At 44.7% G+C, this 22,348-nt stretch overlaps 1 protein-coding gene across 5 annotated transcripts in view; it reads right to left on the reverse strand.

Annotated features, from left to right (window-relative positions):
• Positions 1-12,769: 12,769 nt before the first annotated feature.
• SHROOM3 (shroom family member 3) overlaps positions 12,770-22,348 on the reverse strand; it is a 186,315-nt gene continuing 176,736 nt past the window's right edge. For all 5 annotated transcript variants that reach the window (XM_082726957.1, XM_082726958.1, XM_082726959.1 and 2 more), the window contains exons 9-10: positions 16,085-16,357; positions 12,770-13,749 (exon numbers count right to left, since the gene is read on the reverse strand). In XM_082726957.1, the coding sequence (XP_082583083.1) occupies positions 13,381-13,749; positions 16,085-16,357 (642 nt within the window). In that variant the 3' untranslated portion in view covers positions 12,770-13,380. The remainder of the gene's footprint in view (positions 13,750-16,084; positions 16,358-22,348) is intronic.

Consider the following 22,348-nt stretch of genomic DNA (forward strand, 5'->3'; position numbering starts at 1 on the left):
TATTTTTTTTTCCCGTTCAAATTGGTTAATATCTGTTGATCTATTTTCTCAAGTTCACTGATGCTTTCCTTCATCACTTCTATTTTGCTTGTAAATTGGTGTATTTTTCATTTCAGATATTATATATTTGGTTTTATAATTTCAGTTGTTTCTTTTTTATAGTTTTTATTTATCTTCAGATTTCTTATCTCTTTGTTTACTATGAGACTTCAGTAATGAACATTTTCCGTTATCTCACCACACAGAGTTATAGTAGCTGGTTTGAAATCTTTTTGTGCTAATTCTAGCCTGTGGATCATCACAGGGTTGCTTTTTGGTGATTATCTTTTTTTTTTTTTTTTTTTTTTTTTTTTTTTTTTTTAAGATTTTATTTATTTATCTGACAGAGAGAAATCACAAGTAGACGGAGAGGCAGGCAGAGAGAGAGAGGGAAGCAGGCTCCCTGCCGAGCAGAGAGCCCGATGCGGGACTCGATCCCAGGACCCTGAGATCATGACCCGAGCCGAAGGCAGTGGCTTAACCCACTGAGCCACCCAGGCGCCCTGGTGATTATCTTTTTTCTTGAGATTGGATCACAAATTGCTGCTTGTTCCTACATCAAGTAATTTTGGATTTTAACTTGGATGATGTGAATAGTATATCCTGGAAGCTGTTTCTGTTACATATTTCTCCAAAGAGTAGCTATTTTTGTTATGACAGACAATGTGGTTGGAATAAAATTTCAAGCTCCATTTTTGGACAACTCAAACCTCAGTTCAATTTTTGTATCTTTATTTTATTCATTTATTTTTAATGGAAGCTGTGAGTATTTTTAATACATGAAAGCATTGACATTTCAGCTCAATTGTAAAGGGATAGACAATTCAAATAAGATAGGCTACTAGGCCAATCATTTGAAGGCAAACAAAAGTAGGCCCTTAGTCTCAAACCAAATGTTGTCAATCTACATTGTAGAAATGATCCATGAACAATAATGTAAATTAAATTAACTCAAAAAATTTATGTTATGCATTTTAAAAAGGGAGGTACACTGACATTATGTCAGGTTCCAAGGTTAATTTCTTAGGTTAGTGATAGAGCAATTCAAGAAAGCATACCTATTTGTTTCTTGTTGATTTCTAATGTTTAAATGGTATCAAAATTAAACAGATGTCTATATCAAGACATCAAATGATTTACTTAAAGTCCACATCTGAATTATATAACTCCTATAAAAGTGGAAATCTGTATCTTCAGTTATTACAAACAGAGCACCCTAAGTCAACTGGTGTGTGTGTATATATATATATATATATATATATATATATATATTTGGTCCTTTTGAAGGTTAGACAATTCATTGAGAACTTCCCTTCCCCACCCTTGCAGTCTCCAGGTCACTTTTCTGGCTTGCGGCTCTTTTGTGCTAGCCCCAGGAAGATGGCTAGGGGCAGGGGCGAGGCGTGCTGCTGCATAAGGCTCAGGAGGTGACTGTAGCTGTCTTGTTTGTGCTTTGTGAACACAGCTGGCGGGTTCAGCTCATCCTGTAGTGCCTTCACCCAGGCCATCTCAGTCTCCTTTTGCCCATAATTTTCCAGAAGGACCTGGCGCTGCAGACAGATCTGGAGGGGCCTGCTGCAGCTAGCTGCGTTTGTGGTCCTGGATGTCAGGGCCAATCTTGCCTGTCCCACTGGGCTCCCCAAAGAGATCAAGGTAATCCTCCTGCATCTGAAAGAACTCCCCCATCTCCAGCAGGATCTTCTTGGCATTGGCATTTTTTTTTTAAACTTTATTTACTTATTTATTGGACAGAGAAAGAGACCACAGAGGCACGCAGAGGCGGGGGCGGAAAGCAGGCTCCCCACTGAGCAGAGAGCCTGATGTGGGGGGCTTGATCCCAGGACACTGAGATCATGACCTGAGCCAACGGCAGAGGCTTTAACCCACTGAGCCATCCAGGCGCCCAGCATTGGCATGTTTTTCTCTCCTCGTCACTACCTGTCATATACATGACAGCAGCTATAGGAAGATAGAACGAGTAGAAGGCTGTCTTGGAATTGAAAGTAGATTGTCCTTTTCAATGTATCTGCCAAGATCCACATTGGCCCAGAGGGCTGTGATGAGGTGAGTATCTGAGCTTGTTATAATTCATTTTTGAAAGACACAACTAGGCATTACATCCAGACAAGGAGAGGTTCAACAAAAGATAAGATTTCATTTCACCCTACATGGTTTCTTGAATCTTTGAGGAAACCATTTCCAGAAAAAAAAATCTGTCAAATACCTCCTTTGTTTATCTGTCTAGAACTGGGTCCTATAACCCCCTCTAAACCAGTTGCTAAAAATCAGAAAATGATCATTAATGATAGTAGCTAATCAGGATTTATTCTGTCCTGTGATGAGAAATTGATACCCACAATGCCAGCACACTGTAAGGAGGTAGTGTGTAGGACAGTCACTTAACATCTGCCACAAACCCCTACAGTATTCTTAATTCATGCATGATAGGGGGTAGAACATAATGTTAAAAAACACTATCATATCAAAAATGGTAAGACAATTCTTAATTTACATGGTGTTTACGGTCTATACATTTACCCTATGTAGACATCCAAATAGAATAATTGACGAAAAAATTAAATAGAAGTCGGAATATTTTAAGTACATTTTTTAACCACATAGCATGCAATGAGTACTACTATTTCTTGCAACTAGAGACTTCTGGCATTAACAATTTAAAATTACGCAGAATTTTCTATTTTATGCATAAATTTCTGATTCTTTTGTTGACTCAAATACAGTTGAAAATGTTTTTTAAAAAAACACTGGATTCATCTAGATTTTAATTCCAGTGTAGTTAACATGCAGTATGATATTCGTTTCAGGTGTACAATACAGTGATTCACCAATTCCAGTGTTACTCAAAGCTCATCATGGTAAGTGTACTGGTAATCCCCTTCTCCTAGTTCACCCACCTTACCTCTGGTGACTATCCATTTGATCTCTGTAGTTGAGAGTATGTTTTTTGGTTTGTCTCTTTTTTTCCCCTTTGTTATTTGTTTTGTTTCTTAAATTCCTCATATGAGTGAAATCATATAGTATTTGTCTTTCTCTGACTGGCTTGTTTCACTTACCATTATATGTTCTAGGTCTATCCATGTTGATGGATATATATATACCATATATACTATATATATGTGTGTGTGTGTGTGTGTGTGTGTATCTGTATACATTTTCTTTATTCATTCATCTATTCATGGACACCTGGGCTGCTTTCATAATGTGGCTCTTATAAATAATGCTGCATGAAACATAGGGCTACATATATCTTTTTGGATTAGTGTTTCCCTTCTTTGTATAAATACCCAATAGTGTGAGTACTGGATTATATGGTAGTTCTGTATTTAATTTATGAGAGACCTTCATACTGTCCACCATGGTGCCTGTACCAGTTTGCTTTCCCACCAACAGTGCACGAGTGACCCTTTTTCTCCACATTCTTACCAATACTTGTTTCTTTTGTTTCTTATTTTAACCATTCTTACAGGTGTGAGGTGATATCAGTGTGGTTTGATTTGCATTTCCCTGATGCTGAGTGATGTTGAGCATCTTTTCATGTGTCTGTTGGCCAGCTGGATGTCTTCTTTGGAGAATTATCTGGTCATGTTTTCTGTCCATTGTTAATTGGATTATTTGGGGTTTTGGTGGTGTAATCTTTTTGTCTTGTGATGAGAACTTTTGAGATCTCTTAGCAACTTTCAAATATACAACACAATGTAGTTATAATACTGCATTGTTAACAATAGTCAACACTGCATTGCATCTCTAGGACTTATTTTTTTTTCTTATTTTTAAAGATTTTTTATTTATTTGTTTGACAGACAGAGATCACAAGTAGTCAGAGAGGCAGTCAGAGAGAGAAAGGGAAGCAGGGTCCCTGCTGAGCAGAGAGCCCGATGTGGGACTTGATCCCAGGACCCTGAGATCATGAACTGAGCTGAAGGCAGAGACTTAACCCACTGAGCCACCCAGGCACCTGGACTTATTTATCTTATAACTGAAAGTTCATATTTTCTAGAAACCTTCACCCATTTTGCCCACCCCATTCACCCACTCATCTATTAATGGACAGTAGTTCCCATCTCTTGGCTATCGTAATGTTGCAGCACACAGGAATGCTGATATCTTCTTGAGATAGTGATTTTGTTTACTTCATAGAAATACCCAGAAGTGGAACTGGTGTGTCATATGGTAGTTCTGTTTTTAACTTTTTGAGAAAGCTCCATACTATTTTCCATAGAGTTTGCACCAATTTACATTCCCACCAACAACTGCACAAGGGTTCTCTTTTTCACATCCTCACCAACACTTGTTATTTCATGCTTTTTTGATAATAACTATTCTAACAGGTGTGACGTAGTAACTTATTGTCATTTTGATGTGTACTTCCTTGATGATGAGTGGTGTTGAGCTCCTTTTCACATATCTGGTTGGCTACTTGTATAAAGATTTTATGTTTAAGTAACTTTTACACCCATTGTGGAGCCAAACCTATAGCTCTAAGATCACGAGGTATGTGCTCTACTGACTGAGCCAGCCAGGCACCCCTGTGTTGGTATCTGTATGTCTTTGGGAGAATGTCTATGCAGTTCCTCTCTGCTCATTTTAAAACTCTGATTGTTAGTGTCTTGTTGGCTACTGAGTTGTACGAATTCTTTATATATCTCAGATATTAACCCATTGTCTTACATGTGGTTTGCATACATTTTCTTTCATTCCATAGGTTTTCTTTTAATTTTGCTAATGTAGAGAAGATTTTTAGTTTGATGCAATCCCATTGTTTATTTTTGCTGTTGGTGTCAAATCCAAAAAATCATTGCCAAGATTAATGTCAAGGAGACTACCCTCTGTGTTTTCTTTGAGGATTTTTATGGTTTCAGGTCTTAATAAGTTCAAATCTTTTATTCATTTTGAATTGATTTTTCTGTATGATATAAAATGGGGTCCAGTTTCATTCTTTTGCACGTGGCTGTCCAGTTTTCCCAATGCCCTCTATTGAAGAGACTGCTCCATTGTATGTTCCTTGCTCCTTTGTCATATGTAATTGGTCATATATGCATGATTTCTGAGCTATTTTGTTCACTGATCTACATGCTATTTTCATGTCAATATATACTGTCTCATTTCCTATAGTCTTAGAATATCATTCAAAATCAGGAAGTGTGATGCCTCTTTAGCTTTGTTTTTTCTCAAAATTGCTTAGGTTGTTTAGGGTCTTTGTAGTTCCATACTCGTTTTAGGATTATTCTATTTCTGTGAAAAAGGCCACTGGAATTTTGTTAGAGATTGCATTGAATCTGTAGATTTCTTTGGGTTGCATGGGCATTTTAACAATATTAATTTTTACATGGTGCCTGGCTGGCTCAGTCAGTGGAGCATGCAACTCTTGATTTCAAGGTTGTGAATTTGAGCCCCACGTTGGATGTAGAGATTACTTTAACACAAAACCATAAAAAATTAAGTCTTCCAATATGTGAACATGGAATATCTTACCATTTATTTGAGTCATCTGTTTCCATCAAAAGCGTCTTAGAGTGTTCATTGTCTAGGTCTTTCACCTCCTTGGCTAGATTTATTCCTAGATATTTCTTTTTTTTCTTTTTCTTTTTTTTTAGTTTTTTTGTTTGTTTGTTTTGTTTCGTTTTGTTTTTGTTTTTGTAATCTCTACACCCAATGTGCAGCTCAGACTCAGCGACTCTGAGATCAAGAGCTGCATACTTTACTGACTGGGCCAGTCAGGTACCCCTAGTTATTTTATTCATTTTGATGTTAGTGTAAACAGAATTGCTTTTTAAATTTATCTTTCTGGTAGCTCATTATTTGTGTATAGAAATCCCACAAATTTCTGTATATTGACATATATATCTTGCAGCTTTACCATGTACATTTATTCATTCTAACAGGTGTTCTGTGGATTCACTTAGTTTTCTACATATGACATCATGTCAGCTGCAGATAGTGACAGTTCTACCTCCTTTCCAGTGTAGATGCCTTGCCTTATTGCTGTGGCTAGAATTTCTAATACTATGATGAATGAGAGTGGCAAGATTGTGCATCTTCATCTTGATTGATTTGTGGATGTTGAACCATCCTTGCATCCCTGAAAGAAATCCCATTTGATCATAGTATATGATCTGTTTAATGTATTGTTGAATTTGGTTTGCTCTGTTTTGTCAAGGATCTTTGCTGTGTTCATCAGGGATATTAACCTATATTTTTCTTTCCCTGTAATGTCTGGTTTTGGTATCAGGGTAATGCTGGCCTCATCGAATGAGTTTGGAAGTATTCTCTTCTATTTTTTGGAAGACTTTGATTAGAATTGGTATTCCTTAAATGTTTGGTAGACTCACTCATGAAACCATCTGGTCCTGGCCTTTTGTTTATTGAATTAGTAATCAAATACCTCTTAATATACTTACTAGTAGTTGGTCGGTTCAGATTCTCTGTATCTTCATGATTCAGTCTTGTACGTTGTGTGTTTCTAGGAAGGTATCCATTTCTTCTACATCGTCTAATTTGTTGGGATATAATTGCTTATTGCAGTTTCTTATCCTTTTTATTTCTGTGATATCAGTTGTAATATATTCACTTTCTTTTCTGATTTTATTCCTTTGACTCCTTTTTTTCTTGGTGAGTCTAGTTAAAGATTTATTTATTTATTTAAAAAAAACCCACTCTTAGTTTCACTGATCTTTTCTATTGTCTTCTTAGTTGCTGAGTTGCTGATTAACTTATTTCCAATCTGATGGAACTGCTATTTTCTTCCTTTTACTAACTTTCAACTTTGTTCTCCCACCCCCAAGTTTCTTGAGGTATAAAGTTAGGTTGTTTGAGCTTTTTTTTGTTTCTTAATATAGGTGTTTTCAGTACAAACTTCCCACTTAGCATCCTTTAAGTTGCTGCATCCTTTAAGTTTTGGTATTTTGTAGTTCCATTTTCATTTGTCTCAGGATACTTTGCTTCTTTGGATAAATTTCACTGCTATGTCTTCAAGTTCGCTGACCTTTGCTTCCACTTTATCTGGTCTTCTTTTGAACCCCTCTATTGAATTTTCATTCTAGTTATTGTATTCTCAGCTCTGATTTTTGTTTGGCATTTCCTTATATTTTTCTATCTATTTTTTGAATTCTCATTTTGTTCTTGCATTGATCTCCCGACCTTAGTGAACATCTTTATGACTGTTATTTTGAACTCTTACTCCATTTCACTAAGGTCTTTTTCTGGGGTTTTATCTTATTCTTTCATTTGGAACATACTCCTGTTTCTTCATTTCTTTAACTCTCTGTGTTGGCTTCTGGGCATTAGATAAAACAGCCACTTCTCCTCGTTTTCAGAGAGTGGCCTTGCATAGGAGATGAAGCTCCTCATTCAACTCTCCCCTAGCTCTTTGTTGTCTTTCAAATCTATGTGGTTGTCCAGTCAGCTTTTTTCATCCTTTGTGGCTCCTAGTAGTTGAGGGTGTGTTAAGACCTGTCAGTGTCCCAAAGGGGAGGATCTCAGTCATCACCTAGATGATGCAGAAGGGAAGAAAAGGACTATCTTGCTGTTTTTGGTCCCCGACAGGTATGTGAGTGGTGTCAGGTCGGGATGGCTGATGCAATTCTGCCCAGCCATGGGCTGTCTTGATGATCTTGCAGCTTTAGCAGGTGATAAGCATCTCCCAGCCCTGTGGACTAGAAACCTGCATCCTGAAGAATTCATTCTTCTATCAGTGCCCCAAAGGCATTCTGCCAACACCTGTTCCCCTGTGCAGATCATCTACAACTTAGAGGGTTTCCGCTGCATGACCACCCCCGCTGCAGGGCCCCCGTGACTTGTGCATATCCTTGCCATCCGTTGCCAACTGGCTGCACCCAGCTTGCACTCTGGAGAGTTGTTTCCTGCTTGGCCCGGGATTGCAGAGCAGCTTTGGCCTGGGTAAACCAACGAACTCTTCTGCTGTGGGTGGGCTACGTTCTCCAAGGAGGTCTGACCTGTAGCATGGGGCAGGGGGACTGTTTCCAAGTTTGTCTTTCCTTGAGTACTCTCCCTTTGCTCAGGGTAATCAACTTTCTTTATGTCTGATAGGCACTCATTGGAGTTTGATAACTCTTTATATTAAACTTACCCTATTCAATCCACTGTATCAAGGAGTGGCAATACTAATGTTTTAGCAAGAAAGAGCTGCTTTTCCAATGACAGAATATCAGAGAGGAACTTAGAATAGGTATGAGGTAGGATACCTTGCTAGGAGATGAAACTTCTCATTCAGCCTCATTCAGTTCTATTCTAGAATAGAATGAGGTAGGAATGAATGAGCCCATTTCTTCATTTGGAACTTTTTTTCTTACATAATTTTGACTTCAGGGTTTTGAAATTTGACATTTTTGTGTCCTAAGATAGACTATCAAATCAGTATCAAGAGAAATTGTAGCTCTCCTGTGTAGCACGAGACTCGGAAGGAGCAACAGAAATCTGAAGGAGAGCCCCACTGAGAAGGTCAGCTGCGGTTTCAGGTCAGTGCCGACGTCTCGGCAGGACTTCAGATTACTGACATTATGTGACAGGTCAGTGCGTACACTGCAGGAAAAGTAGTATGGTTGGGCCTGAAGACGTGCTTAGCATGTTCAAATTTATAAGCCTGTCTAGAAGAAAGTGAGCAGGAAAAAACAAAACAAAACCAAACCCCGTATCATAACTGTGGGGATGATATAAAAATAGTGCGGACAATATTAACTCCTAATGATGTAGTTAATGAGCAAACATGACAGGGCTTTGAATTCTGGGATTGTTATTACATAAATTCATGTTAGTCTTTTTGTGATGATAATAAAAACTGCACGAATGGTTGGTATCAGGGCAACTCAGGGAACTTATACAGGTGCAGACTCCTAGCCACCATGGTGGTGTCTCAGCAGTGGGCATTTTAAAAAAGATTTATTTATTTGAGAGTGAGAGAGAGAAGGAGAGCGAACCCACATGAGCTGAGGGAGACGCAGAGGGAGAGACTCCCAAGAAGACTCCCGGTTGATGCAGAGCCCGGTGTGGGGCTGGATCTCATGACCATGAGATCATGACCTGAGCTGAAATCACGAGTCAGACGCTTAACTGACTGACCCACCGGGTGCCCCAGCAATGGGCATTTTTAACAAGTACTCCTGTGATTCGGATGCTCGGTATTTTTGAGAAGCTGTGATTTAGTGTCTGAATGAGCTTCCATAAGGAAGGTGAAATTTTGTTTGGAAATAATAAGAAGAAGATTGTTCATGTGTTCCTGATTTTAAAACGGTCTTTTTCATTTTATCCCATGCTTCATCCCAGAGTTAAGGCAACAAGGAATACCTTGTCCCCAGGACACTATTTCTGTGTGGGACTGTCCTTCACATCTGTCTGGTCATTTTACATTTTGCTGGGAATGGAGAAGTTCTTTCAGGCTGAAGTTCTTCCTTTTTCTTGCCAGTAATAAGATGAATAAGACATGCTCTTCTAAAGGGGGAAAAAAAAAATCCAACCTAATAGAATAAAGCCAGTAATGTGGAAAATTACAGACAAGTAAATTTGGAACCATTTAAGAATAAAAAGTCAACATTCTCCTGTATCCAGAAAAAAAAAAACCAACCCTATATCTTGGTAAAAGATACTTAAAATATAAGCTTAAGGTAGTGATCATATTAGGAACAACTATGATCTTAACTTTTACACTCAGAAGTGACTGTAGATCGGGTATCAACAACAGAATAATAGGAAAACTGGGGTGTACCAGACTGGTTTCTCTGATTTCTCTTTTGTATGCCTCAAAGGCCCTCACTCCTCACTTTAACAGATTCTCAAGGGTTGATCCATGTTTGCCAATCTTCAAGTTTGGAAACAGGTTGTGCAAAACAAAACTAAAAACGTTCCCTTTTAGTGCAGGGAAAAATGTTTGGTTTCGACAGTGTCTCTTGGAAAACCTCAGACACTTTCACTGTGGAACCTCCCTGCATTCTTTGGGGCTGAGCAGCCACCACGAGAAACAAAACAGCAGAGAAAGCCCTGAGTCAACGTGTAGCAACATGCCCGGAACATCTCAAGCAGCCCAGGAAGTTGGAGGCCTCCCAGTTTTGTGGCAGGACTTTGTCCTTCCTTAGAACTTCACAGCTTTCTTGAGTACCAGCCTGGGGACTATTGCAAGGCCATCCCCCACCCAGCACTTCTGACGGGACCTGGTAAAACAGACCATTATCGACTGTGATCAAACATCTTGGAAGTCTTGACCAACAACATGCTCAGGGTTAATTTGCTTATGATCTTGGCCGAAGATATTGTCGGGAAGAAAAATGCTGAGTTCTACTGTAGATGACTGCTTGTTTTTGTTGCTGTTGTTGTTTTTAAAGATTTTATTTATTTGAGAGAGAGAGGGAGCACAACCAAGGGGGAGTGGCAGAAAGAGAGAGGGAGGAGCAGACTCCCCGCTGAGCAGGGAGCCCGATGTGGGGCTCATTTCCAGGACTCTGGGATCATGACCTGACCCAAGACACTTAAGCGACTGAGGCACCCAGGCGCCCCCTGATGATTGTTTTTCATAGTGGAAAGGGAATGCAAAATAGGAAAGAGAGAACAGACCTGCTGTTGAGCTAAAGGCATTTAAAAATTATGATGGAAATTATGTTAGTGGTTTCTTGTCAAGCAAAGGTCAAGTCCTGCTACAGTAAATATCACATCTCCTAAGAATTAATTTTCAGAATTGCACTGGATACCTCCCTCATTTCATGTAACAACAGAAAAACATTTCAGTGTCGCGAAGAGATGGTGTCCTAGGCATGTTCTGTAATTCGGGGTGCTTGTTTCGTGGCAAGCAGCAGCAGCTGCTACTTGGAGGGTCACTTACTTTGACATTTGTAAATTAGAAAAGTGATTGAAAAGGACTTGCAAAGTGTCCCCAGTCAAATTCTTCAGAAGAATTATTTTGGAGATAGTTGGGAATGTGGGCAGCCCCAGAGCCCCCCGGAGGAATTTCACTGGGAGTAGCTGAAGACATTGACTGGCTGACTCCCACATGGTCTGGTGGAAGGAGTCAGGATCAACAAGACAGTTCATTACCAACTACCGGTGATCTGGGGCTCGCTCCTGTGTTGGTCTGAGTCTGAATAAATGTCAGAAGTGCTCTTTTTCTCTACCTCAAATGACCATGTGGTGTGGCTGCTGAGTGCTGCCACTGGTTCCACTGAGTCCCTGGGAAACGGGACCTCTGGTTGTAAGAGAGAAGCGTTCCACAACATTCCTGGGACACAGAGGTGCTGTCTTCCGGTATCATGGGAGTCAGCGTCTAACCTCTAAGAAGGAAAGAACAGCTTTGGTTGATTGCTCACAAGAAATGTCTGGGTGGCCTGTTGGTTCTAAGCTCATCAAAAGACATCTGTATTCGGGACCAACACTACAGTTTTGAAGTTCTTAACCAGAAAATACAGTTCATGAGGTAATTAAAATGTGTGAGGGGAGAAAAGGGCATCTGGTCTCTCATGTAAGTTTCACTCGCCCGTTCTCTGTGGTGCTTGCAGACCGCATTGGCGGAGGCCGCCACCAGCCATGGTCAAGCACGTGTGAAAACAAACTAAACCAAAGCCCAGGATGCGCCACCACCTGCTATAAGGGTGAGGCTGCCGCCCTCTCTGGCGGCCATCAGCACAGGCTGGCCATTGGCCCCAGCCTTCTCCCACCTCTAGTCTGTTTGCATAGACTCACAACTTGGCCTCTAGAGTACCCTCCAAAAAGTCATGATTGGGAAGGAAGATCATCGTCTTAGATGCACTGTGCAAACTCAGTGTCGAGAGTGCACAATCAGTCTTCAGGTATTAAGAAGCTGTTTTTAACGGTGGTTGATAGGCTTGACAACTTAGGAAAACTTTTTTTTTTTTAAGGATTTTATTTATTTATTTGACACACAGAGAGAGAAAGCACAAGTAGACAGGCAGGCAGAGAGAGGGGGAAGCAGGCTCTCCACTGAGCACCGAGCCCAATAGGGGCCCTGAGATCATGACCTGAGCCAAAGTCAGAGACTTAACCCATTGAGCCACCTAAGTGCCCAGAAAAACTTTTTAAAAAGCATCATTAAAACATAAAGTCTTAAGAAAAAACAGGGGGGCGATGAGGGGAGCACTTGGGTGGCTCAGTTAGTTAAGTGTCTGCCTTTGGCTCAGGTCATGATCCTGGATCATGAATCATGATCAGAATCCAGTTCCGCATCTGGCTCCCTGCTCCGCAGGGAGTCTGCTTCTTACTTTGACCCTCCCCCCTCTTGTGTCCTCTCTCTCTCTCTCTCAAATAAATGAATAAAATATTTTAAAAAAAGAGCATCATTAAAACAGCCTCATAGTTTAGCTCTTAAAATAGGTTACATTTAGCCCAAATCCATGCAGAAGGACAGCACGAGTTTACTTCTGAATTGGTTTGGTTTCTGACTTTCCTCGTATACAGGTTGGAGAGCTGTTGTCCTTGTTAGTAACATGGAGCTTTATCTCCCCAGCACAGTGATAATGCCACGAAACGGTAGCAAATGACGTGATAGCCGTGTTTCACAAAACCTTCTTCCTGGGCAAGGTGTAGCGTTCCACTTGGTTGTAGAAGGAACGTGGTGATGACCGGCAGCAGTGGAAACAGGGTTCCCCATGACAAATTCTAACACGAGCGCAGAAGCTCTGCTCATATGTGTGTACATAAGACCAACAAGCCAAGGGTTGAAGAAAAAAACAGAAGTCTCCACACTCAATGAGACTATCTTTGGAATTCTTCATTAAGGTTTTCACGAAATACAAAGCTCAAACACAATTGTCTACGTCCACCACAAAATAGAATCAGATAAGTGGTTAGCACACAAACATAATGATCTTTTTCATTTTAAAAAATATAAATAACAATGTTCAAGGTTTTACAGTTTTCTCCTGTGTGTGTGTGTTTAAGGCTTTATGTTGCAGACCCTTCATGATACAGGTGAGTACTTGTAGCTGTCGTCAGGACACACCGCCCACAAGCAAGGAAGGCCACTGTGGATACATTCCTGAGCGTTACACACACTCTGCGTTGCCTCCGCCTGTTAAGAACTAAACAATCAGACGCCCTCCAATCAGTGCTCACAGTTTCATTGATTTTCCTTCTACTAGAAAGTGAGACCAGAAAGGGGTAAGTTCCCAGCAGCATGCGCGCGCTCAGATCAGTCGTGGAGGGTGAGAAGGAAAGACAGGCCTTTTCCTGGATAGAATTTTTTTCCTTTTATCCAGAAAAACCCCAATGACCCATACAATTTAAACAGTGGTTTGTACTAAGACAGTTTTCAGATTAAATAGTGTCGAGAGAAAGGGGGATCTTTTGGTTGGGTCTTGGCGACAGTTAAAGTGGAGACGTTACCGCCGGGAAAACGCCGCTCCCAGCGCAGCCCGCGGCAGGAGCCGTCGGGCCCTCGAGGTCTGGGGGCAGAGCCAAGGCCCCCGCCTTGGGGATGAAATCCGAGGGGAGACTCTCCAGCAGACACTTGACTTGCTCCCGGCCCAGCTTGATCTTGTCGTCCAGCTTGCGCTGCTCGATGAGGAGCGTCGACTTCATTTTCACGAAATGCTGGTAGTCCTGGAGTTGCTCCTCGGAGAGGTAGTTGGCCAGGATGTCCAACACCACACGCTCCCTGCGGTCCAGGTTCTCCTTGAGCTCCCGGGCATCCTCGTGCTGTCCGGCCAGGACCTTCCTCTTCTCACTCAGCGAGCTCTGCCAGGACAAAGCAAATGGGTCAGCAGAGGGCGAGGTGGGGGAGGGAAGCTGTCTGCAGAGACACCTTTCCCGGGCCTGGGAAACGTCCGGGTTTCCATGTCAGTTGCTGCTCTAGAGTCAGGAGACTTTGAAAGTCGGTTTAATACCTTCTGTTGCATGCGTACCGATCTCAACTTGTCCGGTCATCCAGCAGCTTTAGGAGACAGGACAATAAACTGGCTGGGGTAAAAGCTTGACTCGGGGCTTCTAGATTTCAAAGGACAATCAGTGACTCCACTGACATGAGTACTTAGGGGTTGCAGTACCCGGATGAGTGGGCACAAGCGCAGAGATACAAAGCGGGATGCTGGTTGACAGCTGGGGGGCAGGGGTGACTGGAGCTGTTTCATGGATACAAAGTTTCAGTTTTGCAAGAACAATTCTAGAGCTCAGTTGCCCAGCAACGTGAATATACCTAACACTGCGGAGCTGAACTAACACTTCAAAATGGCTAAGAAGGCACGTTTTAGGTTATGTGTAGTTTACCATGATAAAAACCTGAAGGGGGTTAAAAAAGGACCAGTCTTCAAGCTACCTTGAGTATTTACAAGTATTTGCATTTATAGCGGTTCGCAAAGTGTAAACACCGGCAGCAGCATCTCTGGAGAATTTGTTAGAAATGCACATTTTCAGGCCCTGACCCACCAACTGCATCTAAGGGCTGGGACCCAGAAAGCTGTTTCAGCCTCCCGGGTGACGGATTCTTCTGCAGCTGGAGATTGAGAACCTCTGCCCTGAGCCACAAATAACACTGGGAATGTCCTATTTCCCATATCTAAAGAAATCTGTTTCTAGTTTTCAGGCCTCGTGAGTCAAACATGAGAGGAGTTCTATTTAACAATGATTTCATATTCTGAGCATTTCTTATATAAACCCAGGGGGAAGGTAGCATGTTATCTTTAGGGCTAATTTACTTTATAATAATTTTAACGTGGCTTTTTTTTTTTTTAAAGATTTTGTTTATTTATTTGACAGAGATCACAATAAGCAGAGAGGCAGACAGAGGGAGAGGAGGAAGCAGGCTCCCTATGAGCAGAGAGCGAGATGTGGGGCTCGATCCCAGGACCCTGGGATCATGATCTGAGGCGAAGGCAGAGGCTTTAACTCACTGAGCCACGGAGGCACACTAGACTTTTTCTGTTTGGAAAAAAGACAACTTCCTTTTCATGTAATGTGTAGGAGAAATAAATGGGAAGTCCCTGGTGGCTCTGAACAAAAGAGCTGTAGATAGGAGACGGAGCAAGTCAGCCAAGAAGCGTCCTGATTGCTGGGGCGCTTGTCAACTTCTGGTGTAAATACTCAGGTACAGTAGTCACAGCCCTGTTGATGGTCTCACTTCTCTTGGTGAGTTCCCTGGGGGCAGGGATCTGTCTGCTTTGCTCCCAGTCACATCCCATGAGCCCAGTGGCGTACGTCAGACACCCAGCATTTGCTGTAAAGCAATGGGGTGAGTGGGTGGGGGCGCCTGGGTGGCTCAGTGGGTGAAGCGTCTGCCTTCAGCTCAGGTCATGATCTCAGGGTCTTGGGATGAGTCCCGTGTCAAGCTCCCAGCTCAGCGGGGAGCCTGCTTCTCCTCTGCCTCTGCCCCTCTCCTTGCTTGTGCGCTCTCTCCCTCAAATAAATACGTAAGATCTTTAAAAAGATGAGTAGGGAGGAATGCTCTGTAGCTAAGGAATTAAGTTCAACCTAGTGAATAAAACGTGGGTCTGCGGCAGGACCCCTCATATCTGGGCTCTGTCCCGTGCTGGCCTGTTGCGAGGACTCAGGAGCCCGCAGATGAAGCGGGAAGCCCGCGGTGCTGGGCAAAGACGCAGGCCCTGGACATCACCCGGTGTTGCCGCCACTCTTACACCTGCCCGTTCCCTCCAGCAGGGGGCGCAGTGGGGACACCTGGGTGCACCTTCACGGAGGGCCTGCAGCCCCACAAAACACGGGCAGGTTCCCTGGACCTGGAGCCCTCGTTCCCGTGCCCTCTCCTGTCTGTCCCCCCCTTTCTCTAATATCAGCCCCCACCATGCTGTTGTCTCTTCCTTTTCCTGGGATAGAAAGAAGGAGAGAAACCCTGGCCCCTGTCTTTTACTTTCCTAAGCATTCCCTGAGCCCCAAGTGTCAGCCCTCCCTTTCGGCATGCAAGACGCCTCCTTCTGTGTTTCCTGGTAACCTGTACTCCGGCTCTCTCTCCGCCCCCGGGACTGTGATCTTCTCCAGGGAAGGGGTCTGTTTAATGGCACCTGTCTGTGTGCACGGCTTCCGGGGGGAAAAACGGGGGGCCCTGAAGCCCCGCGCCACCTACCCTTTCCTCGCGGCTGGCATCCTCGCCGAGGCCGCTCAGGACGTTCTCCACGCGGGCCAGGCGCCCCGAGAGGGACAGCAGCAGGTTGACCACCTTGTCCAAGTCCCCGATGAACATCTTGTACTTGTCAAACTCGTTGGGCTTGCAGAGCTCCTGGATCAAAGCCTCCACCTCTTCCCCCAAGGCATTATTGAGCTTGATGTCCATCAGCAGACTCCCTTTCGCTTCCCGGAGGGTCTCAAGCTTGTGAGTGAGGCTCCCAATGAGCTCGGCCTGTGATGACAGAGGGGACACACCGCGAAGCTTGGTCAGTGGCGTTGCCAGTGCAGGGAGGACTGACCTCTCCCTGCCACATCTTGCCTCCCCTAATCTGTAGGGACTGCCCCCAACGTTAGGTCACAATATTCTTTCCTTTCCCTGAATGTCTGAATCTTTCCCTTGACTACAGTCACCTCGTAATGTGTCCAGTCCTCATGCCACATACGCCGCTGACTTCCAATGGGCTTGTTAACTCGGTTTTGAAAGGCTTTTCAAGATCCTCAAAAAGGGTAAATATTTCTTGTTTTACAGGTAGAGAAGCCAAGAGTTGAAGGAATTAAGGGACTCGCCCCAGGTCAGAGAGCTGAGCGGACTAGGGACGCTAGTTACCATCGAGAGCAGTTACTGTGTGCCACGAACCACACGCGATCACCTCCTTCAGTCGCCCCAACAGTGGTGCCGGAGGTACTATTTTATCCACAAGTGCAAGCAGGAGAGACACACTTAGGTGAGGGGATGGGCCGAGGTGCACGGACCATCAAGGGGCTTCCCTGAACTCCAGTCAGCCTGCTTTAACAGCGACCTTGTACGTCTGCCCTTGGAAATATTCACCGGGACCTTTATCAGAAGTCAGCCCCACGGTCTTTCCACTGCACTGTCTTCAGTTGCCTGAGCTGTATAATTTGCCACCCTTATTGCAAATTTCTATCCGTGCAGAACAATTCGGCAAATATCCGATATATTTAACTGAGGGAATGAAGTACAGGTCTTAGTGGTTTCAAGTTTGACATTTCTTTTTTTTTTTTTTTTAAGATTTTATTTATTTGATAGAAAACTCACAAGTAGGCAGAGAGGCAGGCAGAGAGAGGGGGGAAGCAGGCTCCCCGCTGAGCAGAGAGCCCGATGCAGGGCTCGATCCCAGGACCCTGAGATCATCACCTGAGCCGAAGGCAGAGGCTTAACCCACTGAGCCACCCAGGCGCCCCATTTTTGACGACACTTCTATTAAATGTCTACTACTTTGCTACAAGAAAAATTAAACTTTGTGATTTTTTAAATTAGGCTTTTGTTTTTCTCTTAGCCTAAGGTAGCCAGATGGAGAAAGAACATAATCTTTTTTTGGTTAAAACCTATTTCTTTAGTGACGCTTGGGTGGCTCAGTTGGTTAAGCATCTGCCTTTGGCTCAGGTCATGATCTCAGGTCCTGAGATTGAGTCATGCATCGGGCTCCTTGCTTAGCAGGGAGCCTGCTTCTCCCTCTGCCTGCCGCTGCCCCTACTTGTGCTCTCTGTCTGACAAATAAAATCTTAAAAAAAAACCACAAAAGAACACCCTATTTCTTTAACCACTAAAATGGTTCTAGCTCAAAAAAAATTTTTTATGCATTTATATAAAACCAAGCCATGTGGCATCAGTTGGAAACTTGGTAAAAAATAATCACAGGTTTTTGATGTTAGAGTAAATCTTCATTTTTAGAGGAAGAAAAAGTAGAAAAAGAGAAAACATTTGGACTAATAGAATTGAAGGGCTCTGAGGGCTTTCTGTACTATTTCTATAACATCACCCGAAAATGCAATAATCACAATGATAAGGGCGAAATATTTATTTCTCCATGATGCACCCATCTTGAAGCTGGGCCATTGGGACACTCCAATCTTCTGGTCTAAGTAAAGTGCATAATGTCCTTGAAATGTCCAAATTCTGGCTTGCATGGTAACAACTTGTCTCTCGACTTGCCTAATCCCAAAGGCTAAGGGTGACTAAAATATCCCCATCTGCTGCACTAACTCCTCATAGCTTATCATCTCCAGCTTTCCTGTTTGGTTAGGACAAAGTCAGTCAAGGATAATTTTAGTCGCGGAAAAAGCCGTGCAGTCTATCTGACTTCCCAGTGGAGGAGTCTGAACCCAGAAAAGTGCAGGTGGGAGAGAATATTGCTTCATTTTCCTTATGTTCTCCTGGAAAACTTACTTTCCAAAAAAAACCCCTACCAATGCTGGCTGGCAGCTCTGGTGTCTGCCTGCTGCGCGGCCAGCTGAGGAGCTGGGGCAGAACACCGCGCGGAGTGCACCGATCCCGCTCGGTGAGGCCGTGCCGAGGAGGAGAAGAGCACGGATAGAAAGCAGGAGGGAAAATCAACACTGCCTGCGGTTACCTCTTCCCATATTCCCGCTGGACACGGTTGAGAGAAGCCAAATGTCATTACTGTGTTCGGACAGACAGCAAGAGAGGCTGACCCGCGCATGAAGTCAGGCCCGACTTACAGGCTGCACTACCCGGCTCACCCCTCCGTGTCACCGGACTGCCCTGCTACAGAAAACCAGTTACCCCAAACCCAAGGAGGCCGGTGACTGCGCAGCAACACGGCTGTACTCCAGCGTCACGAAAAGGTCTCTGATTATTTACATGTTGCGAGGTCTATGTTAGCCTCGTGTCTGGAGTAGTTTCTAGAAAAGTCTTTTAAAAAACTAGTAGAAAGGAAAGTGGGTAATGGCCTCGTGTTTTTTCTTTTCTAGAACTAGGACATCTTTGGAAACCAATATTGTGTCATTGGTTCTGGAACTCAAAGCACTTCTGTTAATAATTGTAACGGGTATCGTTAAAAATCCTCACGGCGGCCTCAGAAGCTGGTACTTTAGGGACAGGCGTGCTGACTTCGAATTTTTGAAGGAACAGAGACCACTTAGGAGAAGTGTGCCCTGGCGCGTTGGGCTGGGCTTCTGCTGGACTCGGCTCGCCAGGGCTCTCGGGCTCCCACGCAACACCGAAAGGGCTTCTCAAGCAAGTGTGGCCTGGGCTCACCCCCCAAGAACGCGACACAGCGAGCAGCAGGCAGGGGTCAGGCTCAGCCATCTAATCCTCTATCTGTCCTCTGCGCTACACCCTGTTTTGGTCTCAAAGACACCAACGCTGGCCAGAGCCGCAAGCCCCGCTATGGCAACTGGCGTGTATGCGGGGGCTTGGTGGCGTGAGCAGGAACGGAAGGGGACGCGCGTGTCTGGGGATGACGCAGGGAGGATCCTGCGGGATGAACCAGGTCCCCCTTCATGGCATTCTGATTTCTGAAGGCTCTTCGCTGGGCTGTAATGCGACGTATTAGCACATACGGCCAGGCTCGGGTGTACAGTTACTGAGCAGTCACACCAGTCACGCCTGGCCCTGGCCCAAAACGGTGCATATTGGGATGGCATTTTATTTATCTTTCTAATTAGCCTTTAAATTTTGGAAATTTGGCTTTAAAAAATGCAGTTAAAAGGGATGTGAAGGCAACAAGGGGAAAGTTGGCTGTACTCAGCCACCGTTTCTCTGCCGGGCAGCCCTCTTCAAAAAATAAAAAGCAACCAAAGAAACTCGAGCAACTTCTATCTGCAGAATTCACTGTGGGAGAGACAATAGAGGTCTTTCTGGAGGGGTCTGTTTTAGCAACATACTCGTATGGAGCTACTTAATTTGCAGAATCACTGAAATTTATTCCTTTACCTCCGCAACGGGTGTAAACCGGTAGGTCCCCCTGGGTGAGATGCTATTGATAAGGCTCCGGTGCTAACAGACCCTCCCTCCCACCTCTCCATCTGCCTGCAGCAACCCTGCTGGGCCCCTTCCCCGCCGCTTCCCTGCTGCAGGAGCCGAGGCTCTGATGGAGAACTCAGCAGCGGGTAAGCCACCCGAGCCTTTGCGTCTCTGCTTTTTCACTCAGAGCCCGGGGATAACACCACCTGCCCAGAGCTAATAATGTTGGAACGTTAAGCTGCTTCTCGGAGCCAGGCACCATGTAAGTGTCCCACTATTTGAGAACTCACGGTGACCCGATGAGAGAGGGACCTTCCTCATCCTGGTTCTATTAATGAGGAAAGTCAGGCGGATGGAGGTTATTGCCGGAGTCAGGTCGTCTGGCTCCAGGGGTCAGGCGCTTCGTCACTGCCTTAAAATAGTTTCTAGAAAAGTTAGGAAGCTCAAATACAATAAAGCTTGTGCAAGCACTCCTGAGACATATAAAAGTGTTACACACTTTCACGTTATTTCTTTCTGTGCTGTCATTGATTTGGGAACAGTGCGAACGGCACAGGCTGCTCACGGCAGCGTGACGCCTGCGGGGGTCACCTTCTGCCCTACGCAGCAACCTCTTTTGCCTCCTGCGCAGGACTTTGTGCTGACAGTGTGGCCGGTCAGGTCACTACTAACGCGGCTGGCCTCTGCCTGTGGACCGTCTTCACGTCAAGTAAGAGTAACTGCAGACTCCCAGCCGCGTGGCCAGGGTTAGGGGCAGAGGGGAGTTGAGGTTCCTCCTAGTAAAAATGAGAAAGACCAAGGTATTTCACCCGTCGGCTTTGTTGTTTCTTGGGTTGGTTGGTTTTAAATGGGAGGATCTGGGCAGTAGCACATGGTTGTTTTCTCAGCTGAATTTCATCCCAGAGAGAAAAGTCAGGGGTGATTTTTGTCCCAGGGACAGAACTGGGATCAAACCTCCACTCCCTGCTGGGTGACCCGAGCAAAACAGAAGGATCCTGGGGACTCGACTGCCCTTTCAAATGTTCTCTGGTGCAGTCTCTGCCAAGAGTGGCTCTTTCTCGTTCCTTTCCTCTGAGCAGGGCCTGTCGGCAGGACGCTGTCCTGCTCACCTAGCACGGTCTCTCGGCTCTGGGTGTCAGGCATCTCTGATACAGAAGAAACAGTATTGAGTTTCTTTAAATTCAACTAAGCCCACCATCGTCCCTCCCTAAAGGACCTCCCTGTTTTCCCCGTTTCAGTACGGTCAGTCCCAGGCCAGGAACTCGAGAGGCAGCCTTGACCCTCTTCTCTCTACTACGCGCCATGTCTGATCTGTCCCCGGTTCTGTCCACTCTGCTCCCCGCGCCTCCATCTGTTTCTCCCGGGTCCCAGTTACACAGGAAGCATCACGTTCCCGAAATCGCCTCCCAGCCACCGCCTCTTCCTCCGGTCTTCCTCCACAGCTGCCAGGGACGGTTCTAAACCGCCCGCCTGCCCCAGCTGTCTCCCTCCTGGAACATCTTGGGGAGGGGGAAGAGCGAGAAATGCCTGACCTTGGCCAAGGTCAAGGTACGCTCACCACAGCCTCCCTCCCCGGATGGCACAACTGAGCCCCTGGACTCTGAAGGGGGCTCTGTCACGCGAAGTGCGGCAGGGTGCCGGGGCAGGGAGCCGAAGGTGAAGGAACGACCCAGAACCGGGCCTAGTTTCCTGCCTCCCCCTTTATGCTCTTGCTCTGACCAGGGCTGACTTGCACACAGGGTGCCGCAGCAGAACTCTGAGGAAAGCCCTGCCTTTAAAACAAGAAGACCAGAAAAGGGGCCTCTGTGAGCTCAAGAATGCGGGGAAAATCCTGTTTGGACCGTCCTTTTTTTCTCCTCCTAGCCCTAGTGCCCAAGAGTAGACTCCCTGAGCTGCACGCTGCAGTGATGGCTCAGGCACTGAAAACCCTAAGAAAACCTTCTTTCTGTTCCGAGGCACTGGCCTGAACAGTGTGAGGGGAATCCCCCGTTTCTTCTTTCTTTTATGGAGGGGGGTCCCAGTCATGCAGAACAGCAGAGCAGCACAGGCAGCTATAATCAGAAGAACTTACCTCCCCAGCCAGAGGCCCAGGCAAAGGAGCTGCCGGGAGCCAGGGAATGTGGGGGAAAATACCAGACAGGAGAGAGTTAGAAAGAAGATCCCCAAATTCTGTGTACGAACTGACACTGCCTATGCTCAGACTCAAGGTGCATGTGTGTAGGACAGACCCAAACCAGCACAGAAAAGGCTGTGAGAACTGAACTATATGATAGAAGCAACCACCCAAGTCCCAGGCTAACCTCTGAATGGCGCATGCTTGGGACAGCACAGCAAAGGCTCTGAAAATGAAAGTGATATTGGAGCCTGCACCCAAAATTGGGGCAGAACTTATAGTCTGAAGCTGGATAGTCTGTCTGCTAAAATAAAAACAAAAAATCCATTTAGAGGATTTTAACAAAACTCGGGATCTCACAACATAATACCCCAAATGTTCAG

This window comes from Mustela nivalis (genome assembly GCF_964662115.1).
Source record: "Mustela nivalis genome assembly, chromosome: 4".
NCBI classification, from domain to species: Eukaryota; Metazoa; Chordata; class Mammalia; order Carnivora; family Mustelidae; genus Mustela; species Mustela nivalis.